The 19313-nt window shown below is 43.4% G+C and overlaps 2 protein-coding genes across 5 annotated transcripts in view; both read right to left on the bottom strand.

Moving 5' to 3' along the window:
- Nucleotides 1–828, bottom strand: part of LOC119209504 (serine/threonine-protein kinase tousled-like 1-B) — a 10591-nt gene extending 9763 nt beyond the window's left edge. For 3 of the 4 annotated variants that reach the window (XM_037458909.2, XM_037458908.2, XM_037458907.2), the window contains exon 1: nucleotides 125–828. In XM_037458909.2, coding sequence (XP_037314806.1) covers nucleotides 125–251 — 127 coding nt within the window. In that variant the 5' untranslated portion in view covers nucleotides 252–828. The remainder of the gene's footprint in view (nucleotides 1–124) is intronic. The other variant, XM_037458910.2, reaches the window with a different exon arrangement.
- A 1359-nt stretch (nucleotides 829–2187) lies between these two features.
- On the bottom strand, nucleotides 2188–19192 carry LOC119209502 (unconventional myosin-VIIb-like). The gene is made up of 50 exons (XM_037458904.2): nucleotides 18853–19192; nucleotides 18725–18754; nucleotides 18427–18528; nucleotides 17715–17867; nucleotides 17480–17548; nucleotides 17282–17397; nucleotides 17042–17169; nucleotides 16797–16939; nucleotides 16369–16482; nucleotides 16129–16282; nucleotides 15513–15589; nucleotides 15268–15387; nucleotides 14767–14909; nucleotides 14462–14672; nucleotides 14176–14311; nucleotides 13928–14094; nucleotides 13670–13810; nucleotides 12871–13029; nucleotides 12576–12668; nucleotides 12201–12295; nucleotides 11884–11968; nucleotides 11672–11773; nucleotides 11346–11465; nucleotides 11031–11258; nucleotides 10638–10919; nucleotides 10386–10541; nucleotides 10216–10278; nucleotides 10004–10128; nucleotides 9649–9775; nucleotides 9209–9328; nucleotides 8650–8823; nucleotides 8246–8473; nucleotides 7726–7893; nucleotides 7508–7625; nucleotides 7138–7276; nucleotides 6879–7048; nucleotides 6596–6777; nucleotides 6211–6323; nucleotides 5899–6053; nucleotides 5368–5521; nucleotides 5077–5232; nucleotides 4850–4955; nucleotides 4542–4655; nucleotides 4188–4275; nucleotides 4001–4107; nucleotides 3717–3902; nucleotides 3427–3543; nucleotides 3246–3329; nucleotides 2957–3070; nucleotides 2188–2801 (listed from the first exon to the last, which is right to left on the bottom strand). The coding sequence occupies exons 2-50, from the start codon at nucleotides 18734–18736 to the stop codon at nucleotides 2709–2711; spliced, it is 6507 nt and encodes a 2168-aa protein (XP_037314801.2). The 5' UTR covers nucleotides 18737–18754; nucleotides 18853–19192; the 3' UTR covers nucleotides 2188–2708.
- Nucleotides 19193–19313: the final 121 nt, after the last annotated feature.

A 19313-nucleotide genomic window follows, 5' to 3' on the forward strand; every position in this document is an offset into this window, starting at 1 on the left:
CATTTTTTTTTTTAGTTTTTTTTTTTTTTTACTTCAACTAACGTTAGCGCGACACGACCGAAAAACAATCCACTTCTGCGGGGAAGGCCGCGCTTTAAGTTGTGCACTTGGCGAGCTGTTGTACCTTCCTTGCTCTTTGCGGTCGCCGTTATATGTTGTTGAGAAATCGTTGGGGACGAGGAGAGCTGCGACCAAGATGGCGTCGCCTCCAAACTTCCACCACCACTTCCACTGTTACTTTGGACACTCATGAAGCCACTTTACCGCTGAGAGGATCCAGCGTACACACCGCCGTTTGCGGAATCCCAAACTTTCGTCCATCGTTTCGGACACCTGCTGTCGCCAAACCGGCCGCCAAACGCGAGTCCCGAGCTTTTTTGTTTTGTTTGTTGGCTTGTTTGTTTGTTTGCTGGCGTCCGCTAGACGTCTCGCGTGCTGTGCCCCGTGCGGGTCCGGTGGTGGAGAAGCAGCTTCCTCAGAGGCTCGCTGGAACGAATCCGGTGTAACCCCTGCATGGCGACCGCGCGTCTGTCAGCATCCAGTTCGCGAAACGGAAGCTTTGATTGTGGAAGGCGAGGCGCTATCGCGAGGCTGCCGCGCACCCAGCCGCGCGATAAGGAGCCACGGCGATGACACCGAAACAGAAACTGATCTGGGATCATTTTACCCTCCTCAGAGCCGGCCGCGGTTTGACCGGTCGGAACATCTCGGCGTCGACCTGAGAACAGCCTCTCGTCTGGGTGAAAACAACAAACACCGCGGAAAAAAAAATGGCCGAAAGGTTTTGTCTCCTTCTGGTTGAGAATGACAGAAAATATGAGCGCACGCGCTCACACACGTGTGCGCGCACGCCGTATTTCGTGTGCGTGCCTGTGTGTGTACATGGATAAATAGTATAACAATTATATTTATTCATATATATGAATAAATACATATACACCTCACATATATATTCACATATATAGAATCATAGATCCATACGCTGCGAGTGTATGTGTAGATATGGGCCTGGTCTTGATACAACATTTTTTTTTTAGTTCCGTTTTAAAATATAAGGCGAGGGGGGGTTAAAGCAGGTGGGAGGATAGTGATGTGGTCTGGGCTATAAGGTCTTTTGTTCCAAATTTGGTGCAGTGCATCAAAATGCATCTGCCTTCTAGCGAGGCAGCGGACACAAAACATACAGACTTCGACATTCAAATGAATGGCCTACATCACACTTTTACATTCCTTTCTAATTCATTTTAAATCTAACAGAATACATTTACTCTGAACCATAGTGAGATTAAACTGTCATTGTGTCATCCCTGATATATTAAAAAAACTGTTTGACCTTTAATATATGAATGTAATGTCCAGGGTAATTTTATTGGTTCAGATAGTCATTAAAACTACAGTAATTACACTGCTAAAGGGTCTGGTGTCTGTCGATACCTGCTCCACCAGCAGTCAGATTTCATCAGGAAATATAGGCTCTGAGGCACAGACGATAATACTGCACCTCATATGCACCTGCCCATGGTAACCTGATTTTTTTTTTTTGGTCACATGGTTTCCATGGTAACAGAGCAATAGTCTTGACAGGCAACGAGGACGGTTGTTTAAGTGTTCGACTATTACACTACTACATGTGTACTACATATGTAGTACATCGGAGAATTTGTGATGCCCGTTCAAGTAGGAGTTGAGTTTGGGTTGTTAAAGAGTGACTGCTGACTGAAATTCAAGCAGCAGTCGGGACATTCCAGAGGCATCAAATGTCTGATGGAAAATCACAAGTGTTGCCTGACTTTGTCTCCGGCTTGTGTACAGGCCACACAACTGTTTTGAAGTTTGAAAATACAAATCAAAGAGGAAAAGAAGAAGGCATATATTTACTCATAGTATAATATTTCATAACTGTCTTAACACAGATTTTTGTATTAACAAACATTAATCCAGCAAAAAGCTAACAACACTTCAAACATAAAACATTAAATACAAAAACAAAATGCAAACTGAGATGTTTTTTGTTGAAATATTTTCAACAATGTTTCTCAGGCATTAGATAATCATCTTGTCATTTTAAAACATTTTAAAGTCAGCTATTTCAAAAAGACGCCTTTCTCAACATTTAACGATGCTGTATGCATTTTTACAACGTCCGGTGGATGTGAATTGATTTATTTTAGAAGGCCGTGAGGGGGGGGGGGGGGGGGGGCTGAAGTAATTCCAGCTGGCGTTTGGGGAGAGACGGGGTACACCCTGGACTGTTTGCCTAAAGGGCATTAAATAAGTAAATTTGTCAATATATAAATGTGTAAACATGTGTACAGTATATTTTAATTATTTTAAGGGCCATCTGATAAACTCAATGTGCATTATGTCTATTTAATGAGGAAGAATTCTGAGTATGATCATATATATTTTATTTCTCTAAATAAAATCACAAATAATACACCTCATTGTACTCGCAGACCACTAATGTTACATCAATCCCATTTCATGTTCTCACAACGCAACGCTAATTGTAGTCAAGATGTAATAAATTACTGGACAAATTGAAATATTGTCATCTTGTTTAGTAGAAGCAATCTGCTATGGGCCCCTTTTGTCATTTATCATCACTGAAATATGCAAATACCTTAATGTAAAGATATTAATCAAAAGTACATTAAAATTACAGCATAAATTACAGCTTTTCAGTTCAGGATGTTGCTCTTGAAGACTCAGGAAAACATCTGGTTCCTTGGTCGGAAGTACTGCCTCTGCCTCTCGTACATGGTGATGTACGATCTAAGAAGGTCCTCTATTGTGTGGGCCTGGAAACGGAGGAAATAGAAGAATTTGTCAAGAAATGATTAATAAAAACAATAAAAATGAACTCTCAGGAACAGACTGATTGATAGAGAAACATATTTGCTTGTGCATTGTGTATTTGGGCATTATGAAAACTAAATATAAAGCAACCACTTACGTGTGAGGTTTCACAGACAAAGATGGTTCCCAGGGGGCCGATGGTCATCTCAAAGTAGCCGCTTTCGCTTTGGTACTCTGTGATGCGGCTGAATGGGTGCATACCAAGCAGCCGCTAAAAGGTTTAAAGTAGGATTAGGATACATTAAGATGACCCCCACCCCTCCCCCAAATGGTTATCAAATAAATATAATATACAGAAATAATATGCAACAGACATGAAGAAACATGAAAAGACTATACCATAAGTAGAAGATGCATAATACTATGGGTCATTTAAATAAACCTACCTTGGTAACTGGGTCTATTAAGCAAACCCCTTGCTTGCTGATGGAGATCAAAATTATATTTGGGTAGCTTGGTTCACAAGTTTGCTGCAAAATAAAATGCACGTGAAATTTTAATGAGGCAAAAGAGTTTCCTCAAATTGTTGTCCGACAACCTTGCTGTAAATTCATCCTGAGGACTCACCTTAACTTCAAAGAAGGAACAGCCAAAGGTTGGCCACGACGAAATGTCTTTGAGGAAGGCGATTTTGGCCTCCTGCACCGTCATGCCACTCTGCCTGTTATAGGCAGATATGATGTGCTGCGAGTAGAAAAAAAAAGGCAAAGAGAGAAATACTCAGTGGACTTCCCTTAACAAATTCATGTAAAAGCCAATTTACTCCTGGTGCCTCTAAAAAAAAGTGTTATTTAAAAAAAGAAGCTAAAGGATTTGTCGTAAACGTCTGCTCTTCCTCTGTAGGTCCTTTACTTTACCTTCTTCCACTCTTCGGGGGACATCATTTGTAACTGGTCTGCAGGAACAAGCTCCCTCAGCATTCTGGGGATCATGATAAACTGCGACCTGTCAGAATCCACTCCGACCCTGAAGAGCAGCCCACCCAAGTTGGTCATGTCCTCTTTGGTGCAATTGTGGTATCCACGCAGGTACCTGGGCAGCTCCTGTGTTGCAGCAAAAAGCAGTATGTGTCAAGACAGTACTGCGTGTTGAAAAAAAGAGTGAAAGCCAGCAAAGTGGAGAGCGTGTTTTGGTTGCATACCTGTGGGAAGTGGAAAGTGAGATCTGCAACCTCGTCTTTCCCCGGGGTCACGTTGAACCAGAGCTTTCTCTTGAAGATCACCCGGTACGGCGCAGTAGCTATGTTGCCTGGGGCGTTAAACCTCAGTCATAAATAAGGAAAACCACTGACCATAAAAAATAGAAAAGGTGTTAGTAAGAAGAATTACCTTCTTTCACTTTCTTCACTTTCTTTGGAACCTCTGAAGTCTGCCTTAAACTGTCAAAAAAGTAGTTCTGCTCCTCCATGCTTATAACCTAAGAATTAAAAACAGTATGAAAGTCAATATGATATTAAATAGGTCACAAGTACAGCTTTGGCATTTCTAGGCAACTGTGAAGAAGATTTTTAATTCACCAGTGACGATAAGAACACAATTTCATCCATTGAAATTATAGAAGACTGTATAGGATCAATACTTCTCATTACATCTTTGTCTTAAAAAAAAAATCAAAACACAATATAATGAATGGCTAAAAAAAAAAAAGAAGCAAACTCCTTCAGGCACATTTTCCAACCTGACCTTGTTTGGCGTTTTTAGGTACAGGCCGTATCCTTCAGCTGAGCTCACTTTGAGCTTCAAGGCGATGCTGCGGCACAGGGTTTCGATTGTGGTCGTCGATTTCACCTCAAATATCTGCACAACATAAAGAATACAAAACGTTTGCTGATATCAAAATGAACTGTGATGACATATTGAAGTATGGAAATAATCACCAAAAACCGATAACAAAATAAAATACATTGGAGATTTAAACCCTGCTAGTTAATATCGACAGTATGATCAAGTGCACATTGATGAACATCTCATCATCAAGTGTTGCGTCGTACATTACTCGTTTCGTTTGGGAAGTGGACTTTATGGAAGATCTGGGTGCTGTTCTGTTGGATGGCATTCACTTCCACCGGATGGGGAGGAAGCATTCTGGGCTCCTTACTGAGGTCACAAAGCACACCACTGTGATTTACAAACATGCGCTGAGGATTTCTATCACAGTGATCAACTGACAGGAATAAATAACTAGAGAACAACAAATCATTTCTTATTATAGCCTGACCTGGACATCTGGTGCAGCCTCTGCAGGCAGCCAGGAGCCAGCTGGTCTCTGGGCCGCGACTCCAGGAAGCGCTGAGTGTGTTTCTGCAAATTCTGACTGGGCCGGAACAAGCCCAAACACAGCCACATGAGCTGCCACCCACGGTCCATACTCAACCTGAGAGGGAGAGGGAGCGAGCACCAGGAGGAGGGGGGGATTATATGGGATTTTATTCGTTGGCTCTTGATTTTGTGTGAATGGTTCAATATGCAGAAGTGCGCATGAGTGGGGGTGGAAGGGGGGGTGGAGGACCTGTTTGGGTTGTTGGTCATCTGTCTCATGATCTGGCAGTAGACCTCATCCTGCAGAGCTTCATGCTGGGTGGCGGGACCAAAGATCTGGTCCGTGAGCTCCAGAGGACTGCGGGCGTGTTTGATGGGGTAGTCGCCCATGTACTTCAGGATAGGTGCCAGCCGTGGTCAAGGATCCACACAGACAGTTGGAAACTGGGATAGGTTATGTATCCCACATCCCATTCTTTATGTTTCGTAGACCAGGGGTGTTGAGCATAAGGCCAAAGCGCCAAAACTGGCCCGTCAAAGAAAGTCCAAACCGGCCCACTCGGTGACTTTTTCTAGAAAAATGCGGTTCCCATTTTTTCAGAATGTTAAATAGGAAGCTGAAGGAATATCATATTTGGTTATGACTCATCCCGACAAAAATATTATTACAATACCTGACAATGTTCATTTAACGCTGTTTTCTCGCCATTAATGACACTGTGGGAAATGGAACTTGCGGTGTGATAGCATGTGCGAGTGGAAGCATTAGTTTCAAGGATATCAGTGAAGGTGGTGCAGGCCATGTTGCTGAGATCAGAGTTGCCGACCAGGCTCTTCAAGAGAGGCTGTTTGAGAGGTTCCTTGGAGGAAGACCACAGCCGCTCCTTGACGACCGCTTTAGAGGAACCCTGTCGCCCGGCATCTTTAGCTGGAGGCCTGCGACGTCGAGCAAACTGTGTGAGCGCATAGGTCTCGAAGGGCTTCCAGACAGGTTTGCTCTTAAAAAATTGTTCTGACGACGTCTGGCATATTGTTAGATTAATATTCAGAATGGAAAAAAAGAACTATGTAGTGATTAATGTGATATCGATACCTGAAGTAATCAAATGCAAACTCTTTCAAAGAGATGGGGGCCACCGTATCAGTTATCCCTGACAAGTTGTTTTGTGTCATCGATTGTTTCTTCTGGACCGGACTGAGCAGCTCCTGAGGGGTCAGAGGCGGGTCATTAATTTCACCAAAGGGGGGGCTCATCCGAAGCGTCATCCTCGTTTAACCTCGGCTCGTGTAAAATACTTCACTTCTATACATGAATATATTCAATTAATGATGCTGTTAATTTTGACATTTACTGTTTTTGATGAGTTGTTTACAATATGTAAATACTAACAACATTTCGATTTATAATATCTGCTTTTATACGGTGAAGTTGAATGCCCAAATGCATTTATTTGAGAATAGAAGATGGGTGACTCTACCAGCATATCGTCGGTGGGCTTCTCGAGAGTTGGCAGAAACTGCACCGTGTCCTTATGGATCGCACACTCCACACCGGTCCGCTGGTTTCTAACTTTCATCAGGTTCTTGTCAGGAAAACTGCCTTCATCTTTTACTACCAGCAGAAGGTCGCCTCGTTTACAAACCAGGGACGCGGGGTCATCTGCGGGCGGTAGGAGAAAGAGTTGTTTTGACTGCGTGTCTGTGTGTGTGTGTGTGTGTGTGTGGGACCAAACACCAACAGCGTGACCTGTAGGCTCCTACCTGGTTTCCCGGCGTCCTGTTGAGCCAGCACATACACGGAGCGCCGCCTCAGCCCGGTGAGGTTTCTCTCAATGAGGGCGGCCAGTTCCACGGCGTCCGCAGATTTCAGGACAAACTCTCCTTTGACTGTGGCCAAACTCAGTGACTCAGTGTCACTAAAATTGCTGTCACTAGACAGGTTGTGTACATCAAAGTATTATTTGTTTGATACTTTTGGTACATCAAAGTATTATTTGCTTGATACTACTACGGTCCTTACCTGATTATGTGTACGTCCTTTACTTCTATGTAAGGAATCTCAAGGAGACTCTTGTCTCTGCCGTCCATGAAGAAGACGCCACTCCAGTTTACAGCCACAAAAAATCGGCTTTTGGGCAAAGAAGGTCCTGAGGACACTTCTGAAAATGCAAAGTTACAGAAGCTTAAATATGAGCTGGTAATCTGAGCTCAGAGGAGATGCACAAACATTTTAATAACATCTAAAGGGGACCTCAGGCTCCAGTAATAGTAAGAATATGTTGTTTACCCGTTTTCAACATTTAAATCATATCAAGACCTCTCTGGGTGTTGATGAAACAGTGTATTGCATGTTAAATACTGCGGGTATTGTAAGCAGTATGATGACTGACCTGAGATCAATGTGGCTTCATAGAACTTGGAGAAGTGCAAGGGCCATGCATGTTGTGCGTGGTTGACCAGTTCTCCTTTTACGCTGTCTGCTGTCTGCATCCCGTTGACATAAGGACCCTGTAGGACAATTACCCAGAAGTGACTCTTTTTAAGTGACAATAGAAAATGAAGGTACAGGATCTCATTTTGGACTGTTTTTTGACTGCATGCACTTTACCTCCAAGTGTGCTGCACTGATGAGTTCGATCCACTTTGTCATAGACTTGCGTTCAATAAGTTTTGTGGTGATGCACTCCTTGACCACCTTTCTGACGTTGTCTTTGTTGTAGGCAGACCCAAAATGGATGTAATAGTGCTGTGCACCAATCTGGACGTATTCATCCTCCTGAGAGATAGAATATATTTTTGTTTGCACAAATTTAAATAAATTATTGCCTATTTTGTATTGGTAACGTATTTGACAGTACATTGCAACAGTTGCCAAGGTACATTTTGGGAGCAACATTGTGATGCTGTCAACTATATTGTGACATAATAAGCCTATTGAACAATGGCTACTTTAACCATATTCAAAAGGTGAGAGTATTTCTTTTGTGCTTCTTCAATACTAAATGATCATCTTTCACAGACGAAATCTAACCGGCGACCATACAAATGCTGCGTTCTGACTTATTGAAGAAATTAAGTTATGATTAGTATGTCAAAGTGAACAAAGTCCTCTTCTTTGTGAGCCTCACCTTGTCACTGGTGTACTCTCCCATCTTGATTCCCTTGATAACCTGTCTGTAAATCAGGTCGGTGCTGATCGGGTCTATTGAGGTGTCATGCCAGGGTGTGAACAGTTCCTTGCGGATTGAAAATGTCCAGGGGGCATCCTTCTCCTTCTGGCCCTGCCTCCTCATCTCCTGCTCACACTGAGACACTGCATCGAATATATGTCTCTCGCCGCTCCCCAGAGACCACATCTGGAGACGAAAGACGGTTTCAGTGAGTGGGGTTCTCTACAATCCTCTGAATTCAGCACTGATTTAAACAACTTCGAGAAACTCTAATGTACGGGTCAACAAAAAGCAGGTGCACTTTTCTCCGTAAACGTTGCAGATGTTCTCAACGGATAAACAAGAGTGCAAGTAGTGCCCACCTTTTCATAGAAACTGATGTACAGGGAGAATCCATATGTGTCTCGCAGACCGATCTGGTTAGCCACAGCTTGACAGACTTCAGCGGAGGTGGAGGCGGAGTCCACTTGCAGACTGATGGAGCGATCGTCCTCTATGGTCACAGCCACATCTATGGGCTTCTTGGACTTTGCAGCCTGTCAGCAGGGCGAACAAAGATAAGACTGTGTTGCAATCAGGCCGAGGTGATGAATACTCAGGCTGCACGTCCTTTGAAGCTGTATCGATGGGACTCATTGAAGCGCACTGCACGCACCACCAGAGGTTAGTCTCTACTTGTGGAAGAGGAAGCTGAAAAGAAGGTTACAGGACTAGTACTCAAAGAAAAATAAACTATTTTCATTCGACTATAAGCAGTTTATAGAATAGTATTCAACTGCCAGTCTGCCATTGCCACCTCTAATAAATGTCGGTACCCGCTGTAAGTAAAGTTTTGGAGTATAACGCCTGCTACGCAAACAATTCAATATATTAAAGTTTGATACATGGAAATTTTGATACAACAAAAAAACGTGGCCACACCTGTTCCTCTATCCAACAGGGCAACTCTTTTCTTGTTGAGTTGGCTGTTGTACGAATCAGTCGCTCAGTACAGTACTTTCCGTAACCATCCGGACCTTTCAGGACAAAACGCTCCAAGTACTGTGGAAAAGAGAACAATAGAACAGGGTCAATATTTAAAAAAAATTAAGTAATGAAAAAATATTTAGAAATACCAAAAACATATGAGCAGATCCAGGACGTTTGACTGTTTCAATAAAGATACAAGACGTGTTGAGGTTTCAGTGTACGGTGAGTAAAGGTGTCAATTTTAGTAAGTTGACATCAAATATATTTCTATATGGGTATTTTATTACTATTGTTTGAATCAACACAGACTCGCTGGGGTTTAACTAAAAGGTGAAGTGGCACTACACAGGTTTTTCACGTATTTGGATTTCAAGCTGCTGTTTCACACTGACCTTCACAAAATCTTCTGAGGGGGGGAAGATCCCGAGACAGATGGACAGGAGGATCCAACCTTGCGTACGACTCCTCTTGTCCTTATTGTTCACCAGCTGCTTACAGATCTGGCAGTAGATCTCATCCCTGCACAGGCCAAGAAACATGAAATAAACCGTGGTAAACAAGAGGATAAGTGAACAATGGATGCAACAAGATGCAAGAAAACCTCTTGGAAATTCAGAAATTAATTGGAATGGTAAAGACGGGTAAAAAGAAACACATTGGAAGAGTCAAAGTCAAATGCAAACGAATGTTATATCTGCGTATTTATATTTGTTATCTCTATCATGTCGACAATCACCCCTTCTCTACCTTATGTCTGGTCTCAATAGAGCGTAACCAATGATGAAGTGTAGTTTCTCCAAAGATGAAAGTGGGTGATCCAGTGTCGGGCCCTCTCCGATCAAGATGCTGTCCTCCTCTGTAAAGTTCTCTGGCTGTAATGAATTAGTATGAATTAAGATATGAATCAACAAAGAAACGAATGACATAGTGATCAAGCTCATAGCGACACTAGTGCTGACCTCCTCTGGAATCATCGACGCTTTTCTATTCCCGAGCTTCTTCTTGTTCCTCCTCATTATTTTCTATTGAGAGATGACATGACAGTTAGAGGGTAATGACTCTTGTTTGACTTTCTTGGGGATCTTCTGTACTATAGCAGCAGCAGCAGCAGCTGTTTGTCACATGTTACCTGGTCGAGGCCCACTAGGCTGCTCAGCCTCCTGCCTTGCCTCTGAGGTAGATGACGGGGGACGATGTAGGACGCCTGAGATATTGCGTCCACGGCTCTCGGTTCCGGCACGTCCCCCATGTAACGCAGTATAATCCACCATATAGTCAGACACGCCTGAAGGGACAAGTTAGGAGAAACTGGGGTGAGCGTTGGAAGAAGATGGAAATCTTCTAAATCCCCGGCAACCCTTGTTGGTCCGTGTTCACCCACCAGAGCATCGCCCTCGTCGTCGTGGTGCAGAAGCGGCTGCTTGAGTCTCTGGTTGAAGTGCGTGTGGTCGGCGTTGCCCTGGAAGTGTTGCTTGCTGAACTTTTGGAAGGAATACTTGTCGCTGCCGTCATCAAACTCGTCGTCCTCCCCCCCCTCGTCGTCGTCCTCCTCGTCGTCCTCAACTGATGGGGTGGGGGTGGATGAGAGTGAGGCCCCGGTGACGATTATCCGCTCTGACGTCTCAACGGATGTTTCCTCAACCGGCGCTGGCGTGTTTCTCTTCTTCATAACATTAAAAAAAAAAGAATTAACGTCAAGGATTCAGTCGGGAAATTCCTTAGACGTGGTAAAAGGCAAATGTGTATTTACCACACAAATGAATTATTGTCTTACCTGAAATTCATTTGATGGGGGTGTTTCCTTTTTTATCACTTCCGCAGGAGGTGTGGGCTGCAGATCGCTTGAGTCGTCCTCTGAATCCCGCTCGACCATTGGCTCGGGCTCCTCGTGAGCCGGTTGTAGTTGAGCGATAGCTGCCAGTCGCTGTTGAAGCTCGGAGGCGATCTTTTTCTGGTTCTCTTTTGCCAGAAGCAGGAGGGAGGCCTGTGAGGGGTTGAAAAGCTATAGAAACAGGAGAATTAAACCTATTCTTGATTACATTGCAACATTGATGAAATTGTTTCTAGTTTTGGGACGTTTTGCTCTCACATCGTTTCTCTTTTTCTCAGCTATTCTCCTCCTGTCCAGGAGTCCTCTGCTGTAAGCTTGCAGCAGTATGACTGCTTCTCTCTTCTGCTTCCAGACTTTCCTCTCCCGGTAGCCTCGAACCTACATTGCATCAGAAATGAATGATTATATGATAAATAATTAACTAATCTTTCTCCTTACATTTTCTTTGTTCCAAAAGGACTGACAATGTTAATAAGAGTGAAACCAAAATACATTCGCACACATAAATATAGACATGCATGTATATGTTCATAACACTTGGGACATGGGACAACACTGGATCTATGAGCATGTATAGTGAGAACCTGGCTTTGTATGGTGAGTGCTGCCTCTCGCTGTCTAAGGTACTGGAACCGTAGCTTCCGACCGCGGATTTTTGAGACCAGCCGCGCAAAGCCGTTCTGGATCTGGTTGAGCAGGAGTGGAAACAAAGGGCCAGGTCGTTGGCGTTAATGCAAGCATCAGAGAGAGCACATGTTGTCAGCTACACGCTCTGACTGGTTGTTCAGCGTCAGACCTTTCTCCTAATTTTCTCCTGTCTGTAAGCTCTCCAGTTCTTCTGCAGCACCACAGCTGCCTTGCGCTTCTTCAGGAAGGACTTCCTGTATTAACAGACAAAGGCAAATACAAAAAGAAACCTCCATTACTCAATGCCACACACGTCTTTAGCTTATACACCATATATCTTGATAACATAACGCAATCTCTATCTCTAATGCATAGTGATGAACAGACCTTTTGAGATAAATAAATACAATGTACCCATGACCTCGTTCAGTTCTGAGCTCATTATCTCTATTTGATTTCCCCTTTTACTCTTTTTAGAGGCTGCACCTGTCTTTGTGCCCCAGCATGACCCTCTGGATCACCAAAGCTATCTTGTTGAGCTTTTGTTCCCTCAGTCGTTCCAGGACGGCATCATGAGCATCCTGAATCAAAGTGAAAAAAGACACATTTCTAATTCCTGATTTAATCCAGAGAAACATTGTTGTTATCAGCTGGGATGATGATCTTGGGTTAAGTCATCCAATTAAAAAAAACTAAATCAAATTCACTGCAACATACAGTAAACGTTGGGAATATTACAAAAGACAGAAGGTAAGCTGCTACTACTTTGCCAGTTAATGTTGTTACTGTGAATATATGCAGCGATGTTCTACTATGTCAAAGCTGTGGAACAGCCACGTTCGAGTTGTACATTTTCCTCACCCTCAGGAAGATCTTGGTCCTGCCTATTTTCCACTCGTCGGCTCCTTCAAACGCCGTCTGGCAGATGGCTTCACAACAGGCAGCAGCTGTTTCCTGGAGAGACAATAAAGTTGCTGAAGAGACACTAATGACAGCGCAAATTCCTCCAGGGGAAAGACAATGAAGGAGTGAACCATCATGTGGGCGTAATAACCGCATGCACAGAATCATCTCGGGAGACATTTAGCAATAACAAAGGAATACCCCCACAGACGAATTTCTGAACTCATTGTAACGTATTATGATGACGACTAACATTTTTGGGGTCACAGACTGCCGTCTTCAGGAGCACCCTGTAGCGCTGCAGGAATTCCACAAAGGTGTGGCGAATCGGGTACCCCAGCTTCCGGATGCGGATTGTGTCCATCATACCAGAGTACCTCAGCTGACGCATACACAGCTCTCTGTCAAACATCTGGAGGAGATCGATTATAGAATACAGCATAGTTTATAGAACAGCATTACTGTTTTCTTCCTGCACCAGCAGCATATCAACAACAAGGATAACAAACAAAAAAAATGGTATTTGTGCAAATCCATCAATCGGATGTGGAGATCTTTTCTTAGAGGACGGGAAGGAAACCCACCCTGTGGTAACCATGAAGGCATGTACAGTACAAAGGTGCGTGTAAATCCATCCAGTTACTGTTACCCCCATCAGTAGCAAAATGGTCGACCATTTTCTTTCACTACGGCCATCACACTAATTATAGGATTAAAAAAATAGTGGGGATGAATGAAGATGAACCAAACTAATTGATAAGGGTATGGAAAATGATCCAGTTTATGACCCCAACAACTGTATTATCAGGTCATATTTTTCCGGAAATTTGATCTATTATTTTATGGCACAAAACAGGAAGTGTTCTTTATCCAGTGCAAGGACAGATGGCAGATTCATTTAAAGGCAACATCTTCATTATTTTAGGAAAACAAACTAATTTACAGGAAATGTCCTCTGTAACGTTTCTCAACCCTCATCTCGTTGCTTTTCTTAATGAACATTCTGTCTCAATTATTCGTTGATGTGAAAAAGAATCTCTCGTGTCCTTCACCTTGGACTGCTTTTCATTGTTTGGTTTGAAGCAGCGGATGAAGAACGGCTGGCAAGCGGACAGGGCCTTCATGAGGGAGTCCAGAGACTGACGAAACTGGCCGCTCAGGGTCGCCACCTGTTTGCGGTTGTCACCCTGAACCTGCACGGACCACAGAGAGGAACATCCCCAGTTTATTCTAACATGCTTCACAAAAACGAGTAGATGATATTTGTAGCAAAATGAAACCAAAGTGCTGATGAGGTTATTCTTTCCTACCCGCAGAGAGCTCTTAGGCGTCATGATGACCTTTTTGTTGTTACTGATCTTCCCGACGTTGGTTGAAAGCTCCGTCTCAAATATTTGGCGAAGCAGCTTGTTGGAGGTCAAATCGACCATCTTGATTATGTCAAAGCTAACGGCATCTCTGTTCTTTTCCAGGAACCCTAAACAGAGAAAAGAACGTTGCTTAGCTCCTAACGTTACCCATCTGGTTGGACCTGGTCTTTGCGTTTTGCCCGTTGTACCTCTGGAGTCGTAGTGAACCTCGCCTGCGAAGTGGCAAATCCCAAAGTCTGTGTCGTGTTCACTTTTGGAGGCGATGTAGGTCTTGTTCCCTTTGTGCTGCTGGTTCATCTTGTTCAGCATAGTTAGGTCAGTGCCCTGGGATACACCATCGAAAAAAAAAAAAACATTTCAATAAAAAATAATGAGAAAAGATTTTACTGGCAGGTTTTACAGCAAAAGCTGAAATAATGTTTTCCGTGTGTGAATTGACCAAAAAAACAAAACAATACCGCACGGCACCATCACCTTTGGAAAATGGCTTTCTTCATCTATAAGAGCCAGCAGGTTACAGGGTTTCACTGCAAGAATGTCCAGGACGTTCTGATTGTCGCTAAAGCGGATTTTGTTAAACACGATGTCTTCTTTCCGGTACTCCTTCTGCTCCAGCTTGAAGATGTGGCCCACGAAGAACTGCTGCAGCTTTTCGTTGGCAAAATTAATGCACAGCTGCTCGAAGCTGTTAAAGCCAGAGGACGACATCGCGTGTTAGGTAAAAGCACAGAGTCGCGCGCTACGCTCGGCTTGAAGGGAGAGTGAAGAAACGTCCTGACCTGTTTGTTTTAAAGTTCTCAAAGCCAAAGATATCCAGCAGGCCGATGGAAAGGAAGGACGATTTGCGGTTGTTGGTCAACTTCTTGTAGATGACACCGTTGATTTTCCCAACGATCCATACAAACAACTTATTGTAGATCGCCTGAGAGATCAGCCACACAAACCCAAGGAATATAAACCACTGAAATGCATTTGTGACTGTGTGGTTGTTGGTTCAAATCCCCACTGTCCCAACAACTCCCGCCCCCTTCCTTACACACACACACACACACACACACACTTCTATTATAGTGAATGAATGTTGCTATTGAAGTCCCACTCAATTGTTCTCTCTACGATCAAAGCTCCAAATCACATCATGTAGCTGAACTATCACGCTTCCTTATCACTTGTAATATCTAAGATCCAAAGGGTAATGTTCACATGTTTCCTCTATGGTGGAGAATCAAGATCCAATAATGAAGTATGGAACATTGATTTACCGCCACTGGCTTCATTACCTTGACGAAGGCGTCTCTGCTGTCGGAGGCCTGTTCGGCGCTGAGGGGTTTGGTCACCCTCTCTCTGTTGGTCATAAAGGAACGATGGGTGAGGCTCGACGCCAGGGAAGACTTGTGGACCTGAAAAGAACAGACAAGAACTTTGTCGTTAAATGCTGGAGAATGAAGATTAACGGTGCAGCAGGTTCAAGTTCCCTCCATATCCTTTTTGTTGAGTCAACACACACAGAAAAGAAAGTGCTCACCATCAGGATTGACGCTGCGATGCTGAAGTGTTGTGACTTGCTGACGTCACTGGTTTCCAAGTTATTTTCCGTGTTGGCTGGTGGGGAAAAAAAAAAAACAGGAAGTTGCTCCAAGAAACTACAATGTAGAGGTGCTGTACTTCCAAATGATGCTACTTTACACATCCACTCCACAAATAGGGGGTAGTTCACCACATTTATTCAACAGGTGGAGTTACTTTGCAGATAATCATACACAAAACAGTTAGTGATTTTGTGACGTTGAATTCATTAGGTCAATCGAAACAGAATATACATTGTAATAATTTTCACTTACTTTAAAAAATGTGGTTTATACATGTATGCATCACAGATGATTATATATATTGGCTGTTTGTTCCCACTACTTATACTTGTACCTGTGGTACATAGATGTTGTGTTGCCTGACTTTTTACTTGTAGGTTAAAATGTGTAATTGTTACTTTGTTTATTTGCTTTTAGGTTAGCAAACATTAAAATGTTATTTTTAGAGTATGACTTTCTTAACTTAACGTTGAATTTATGCTCCCTCTATTCTATTAACTTATTAAAATGATTATTTTGAGAGAAAAATTGATCTAAAATGCAAACACTCACCCTCGAAGCAGATGTTTCCCAGATGCAATATGGCTGCCAGGAGCTTGAGGATTTCCTGACACTGGCTCTCTGAGAAGGTCAAGATTTCCATCGCGGAACGAATGATCTTGTAGTCTTTAGCGTCATCCCGGCCCTCACATTCGACATCGCCGCCCTGCAGCACACGAGAGAGGGGAGGTTTAGGTGGATCACTGTCGGGTTGATTGTGTGTTTGCTTTTAGCAGGTAGATACAGTGATACCTTGGAGAGGAACGTGTACTCCTTTGCATCGCCGAGGTTCAAAATTTTCTTCTCCTCTGCTGTGACCCCTGCCAGCATGCAGTAAAACATGTGGTAGTTTCTCTCGTGCGGCGCCTGAGCATGTGGAACAACAACGCGCTATTATTGCTGCAAAAATGTAAAAAAAACTAAAGGTGTGTGAAAGGTGTCACTTTTCTGTCAAAAGGGCAAGCAAGTAACATTTCATTTGGCTTTTTGGTGTCATTAAACCTAAGCACAGTGTAGGAGCTTGGTGACAGGCAACATGGAAATGATTGACTCCCTGTACATGACACAGCTTGTTGACCATGATAAGTGCAGGTTTATCTAACCAGCCCTGCCTTTATGGGTCTACAGCATTAATCTGCCCAGATAAAAAGGAGACAGGTGTTTGGACAGAGACAACTCACCTGATGGCAGACACGAGACTTCTCCAAAAGATACTGTTCCACACGAGCACCCTCGATCACTCCGTCCTTAGTGAAGAAGATCTCCAAATATTTGCCGAAGCGGCTGGAGTTATCGTTTCGGATTGTTTTTGCATTTCCGAACGCTGCGTGGGAAAGAACAGGGACAGCTGTTGCCTGCCTGTTGGGTACTGTCGGCACGTCTCTGCGTCATTCAAGCACTCGCGGTGGTTGTGTTGATGTGGTACCTTCTAGTATTGGGTTAGACTCCAGGATCTGCTGTTCAATCTGCTGCTGAGAGAGCTCACCGCTCACTGCTGCCAAGTACTGCAGGATTAGCTTCGTGCTCTCGGTCTTCCCTGCTCCTGATTCACCGCTGAGGGAAAAAAAAAAAAAAAAAAAAAAGAATCAGAAGGTGACCACCTGAATAAAAACTCTAATCCAGACTGCCTATCTGCAACAGTTTCCAGCAGAGTGATTGACCTGACCTGATGATGCAGCACTGGTTCCTGAGATGACGTGTCATGTGACCGTAGGCGGATTCAGCGATGGCAAAGATGTGGGGAGGGAGTTCCCCGAGCTGTCGACCGTGGTACAACTGGACCTGGGGGACAACAGGATGCACACACATGAAGAGCCAATGCCACCTGTAGGAGACAACTATTAGTAGTTACTACAAGCCTCACCTGGTCAACTGAATATAGAGGGAAGTCCTGATACGGATTCACTGCTACCAGCACAGAGCCGGTGTAGGTCTACAAACAGAAGAACATGGCTGTATAAAACTGTGTAAACATTGTGTGAACCTGGCCTTCAGAAAAATGATAGAGAAGATACTTCAGTCTCTATCCAGTGTTGATTTGTAATAAAATAACACTCATTCCCCACCCAGTGGATTTGCTTGTTGCATGTGGGCCTTACATAGATGATGTCTCGTTTGTGCCGTAGAAGGAGATTCCTAAGGAGGCCGGCCTCATTCATGTCTCCGAGTTTGATCATGTCATCCACGCCCTCCACTGACGTGGGGTGCATGATCTTCAGGGAGGCTTCCTGCTCCTGGGAAAGACTCTTTTCCTGCGAGGTCAAAGTAGAATTACCACCTCGAGGTCCTGCGCCTCTCTCAAACCATGAAGTTGCAGTTTACACCAAATGTCATGAAGAGAATAACCTGGTTGTGAAATTGAATCATCAGCAAAATCTGGTTAAGAAGATAACGATAGAAGCTGTGGCCAACAGATCACAGTGTAAAAATGAATTAAGGAGCAGTAACAATCATTATAAAGCTAATCGCAGCATATGTACTGCGTTCGATTTACCTTCAGGAACTTGTTTAGCATAAGTGTGCTAATGGTATTTACTAATATTAGCTCCACAGTTTGAGGAATGTACATGTCCTTCCAACCTCTGCGGGGAACAAATATCTTTTTTTCACACAACCTCAAACCAAGACCAGCGCAAAATCCAGAAGATCAGCCTGAAAGTGCCGAAAATCTGGGACTACCAAAAGAATTCTGTGGAGCAAACTAAGAGCCTAAAGGCCTTCACGCGAGGAGGCTTATTAGAAGCTAGATCCCGGCTGAAAACGGGTGCTCTGATGCTTCCACCTGTGCATTTTACTACAAAGAGTGTTTACCTTTCCATCATCATCCACAAGTAACCGTTGACCAGATTTAGTCACTTTGACCTTCGCTCCAATGGGAACCCCGATGTCAGAGTCCACCCACACCCACTCCCCCTGACGACACACAGCACAATAAAAGGTTAACAATTCCACTTTTGTGTTTTAATGTGTCGGCAGCGTACGGAATTAATGTTTAATCGCTACCTTTAGCAGTTCAAAGTGTTTTTCTTGAATGAATGAGTATTTTCCGGTAAGCAGTAATCTCATCTATAAAATCCATACTCGATACCAATGATTTTTTCCCACTTACCTTTTTCAACATCACCAATTTTCAGCGTTCCTACGAAAAGAAATCCACATAAAGAGTTGGGGAGTTTCAAAGAGAAAGCAAAAGTGATACCAAAAGAATCCTGTTTGGTTCAAATTGAAGAGATCTACCTATAGGTCCTCGAATCGGTGGTCTTCATTAATTCCAACTCTTGGAGCTTCCCGATTGAGCCGGCGAGCTCTGCAGTGCGTCTCCGTGTGAAGGGACGGACGCAGCTCTCCTTTGACTGGCGAGTGGATTTTATGGCTTTTCGAACTTTGAACCTGCTGTCGGAGAAAGGAAGAGGAAGAGACTGATCTTACAGAGATATTTCATATCAGGCTGGTCTTAACCTGGATACCATTTTAAAAGGTAAATCTGCAATGCATTCGGATAAAAAACAAAAAAACAATGCCATGTCATGTAAAAATACAAATCGAATGCCATTTCGGACCATTTTTTAAAACAATGAGCACGTTCATATATTGAAATCAAACAACTCCTTACATAAATGGCCTTCATGTTGATTGACCAGTCGTAAAACGGGTGTTGTAATGAACTTATGTGCAGCCTTTGGATGATGGCTTTATCA

The sequence above is a fragment of the Pungitius pungitius genome, chromosome 15 (assembly GCF_949316345.1).
Source record: "Pungitius pungitius chromosome 15, fPunPun2.1, whole genome shotgun sequence".
Classification (NCBI taxonomy): Eukaryota; Metazoa; Chordata; class Actinopteri; order Perciformes; family Gasterosteidae; genus Pungitius; species Pungitius pungitius.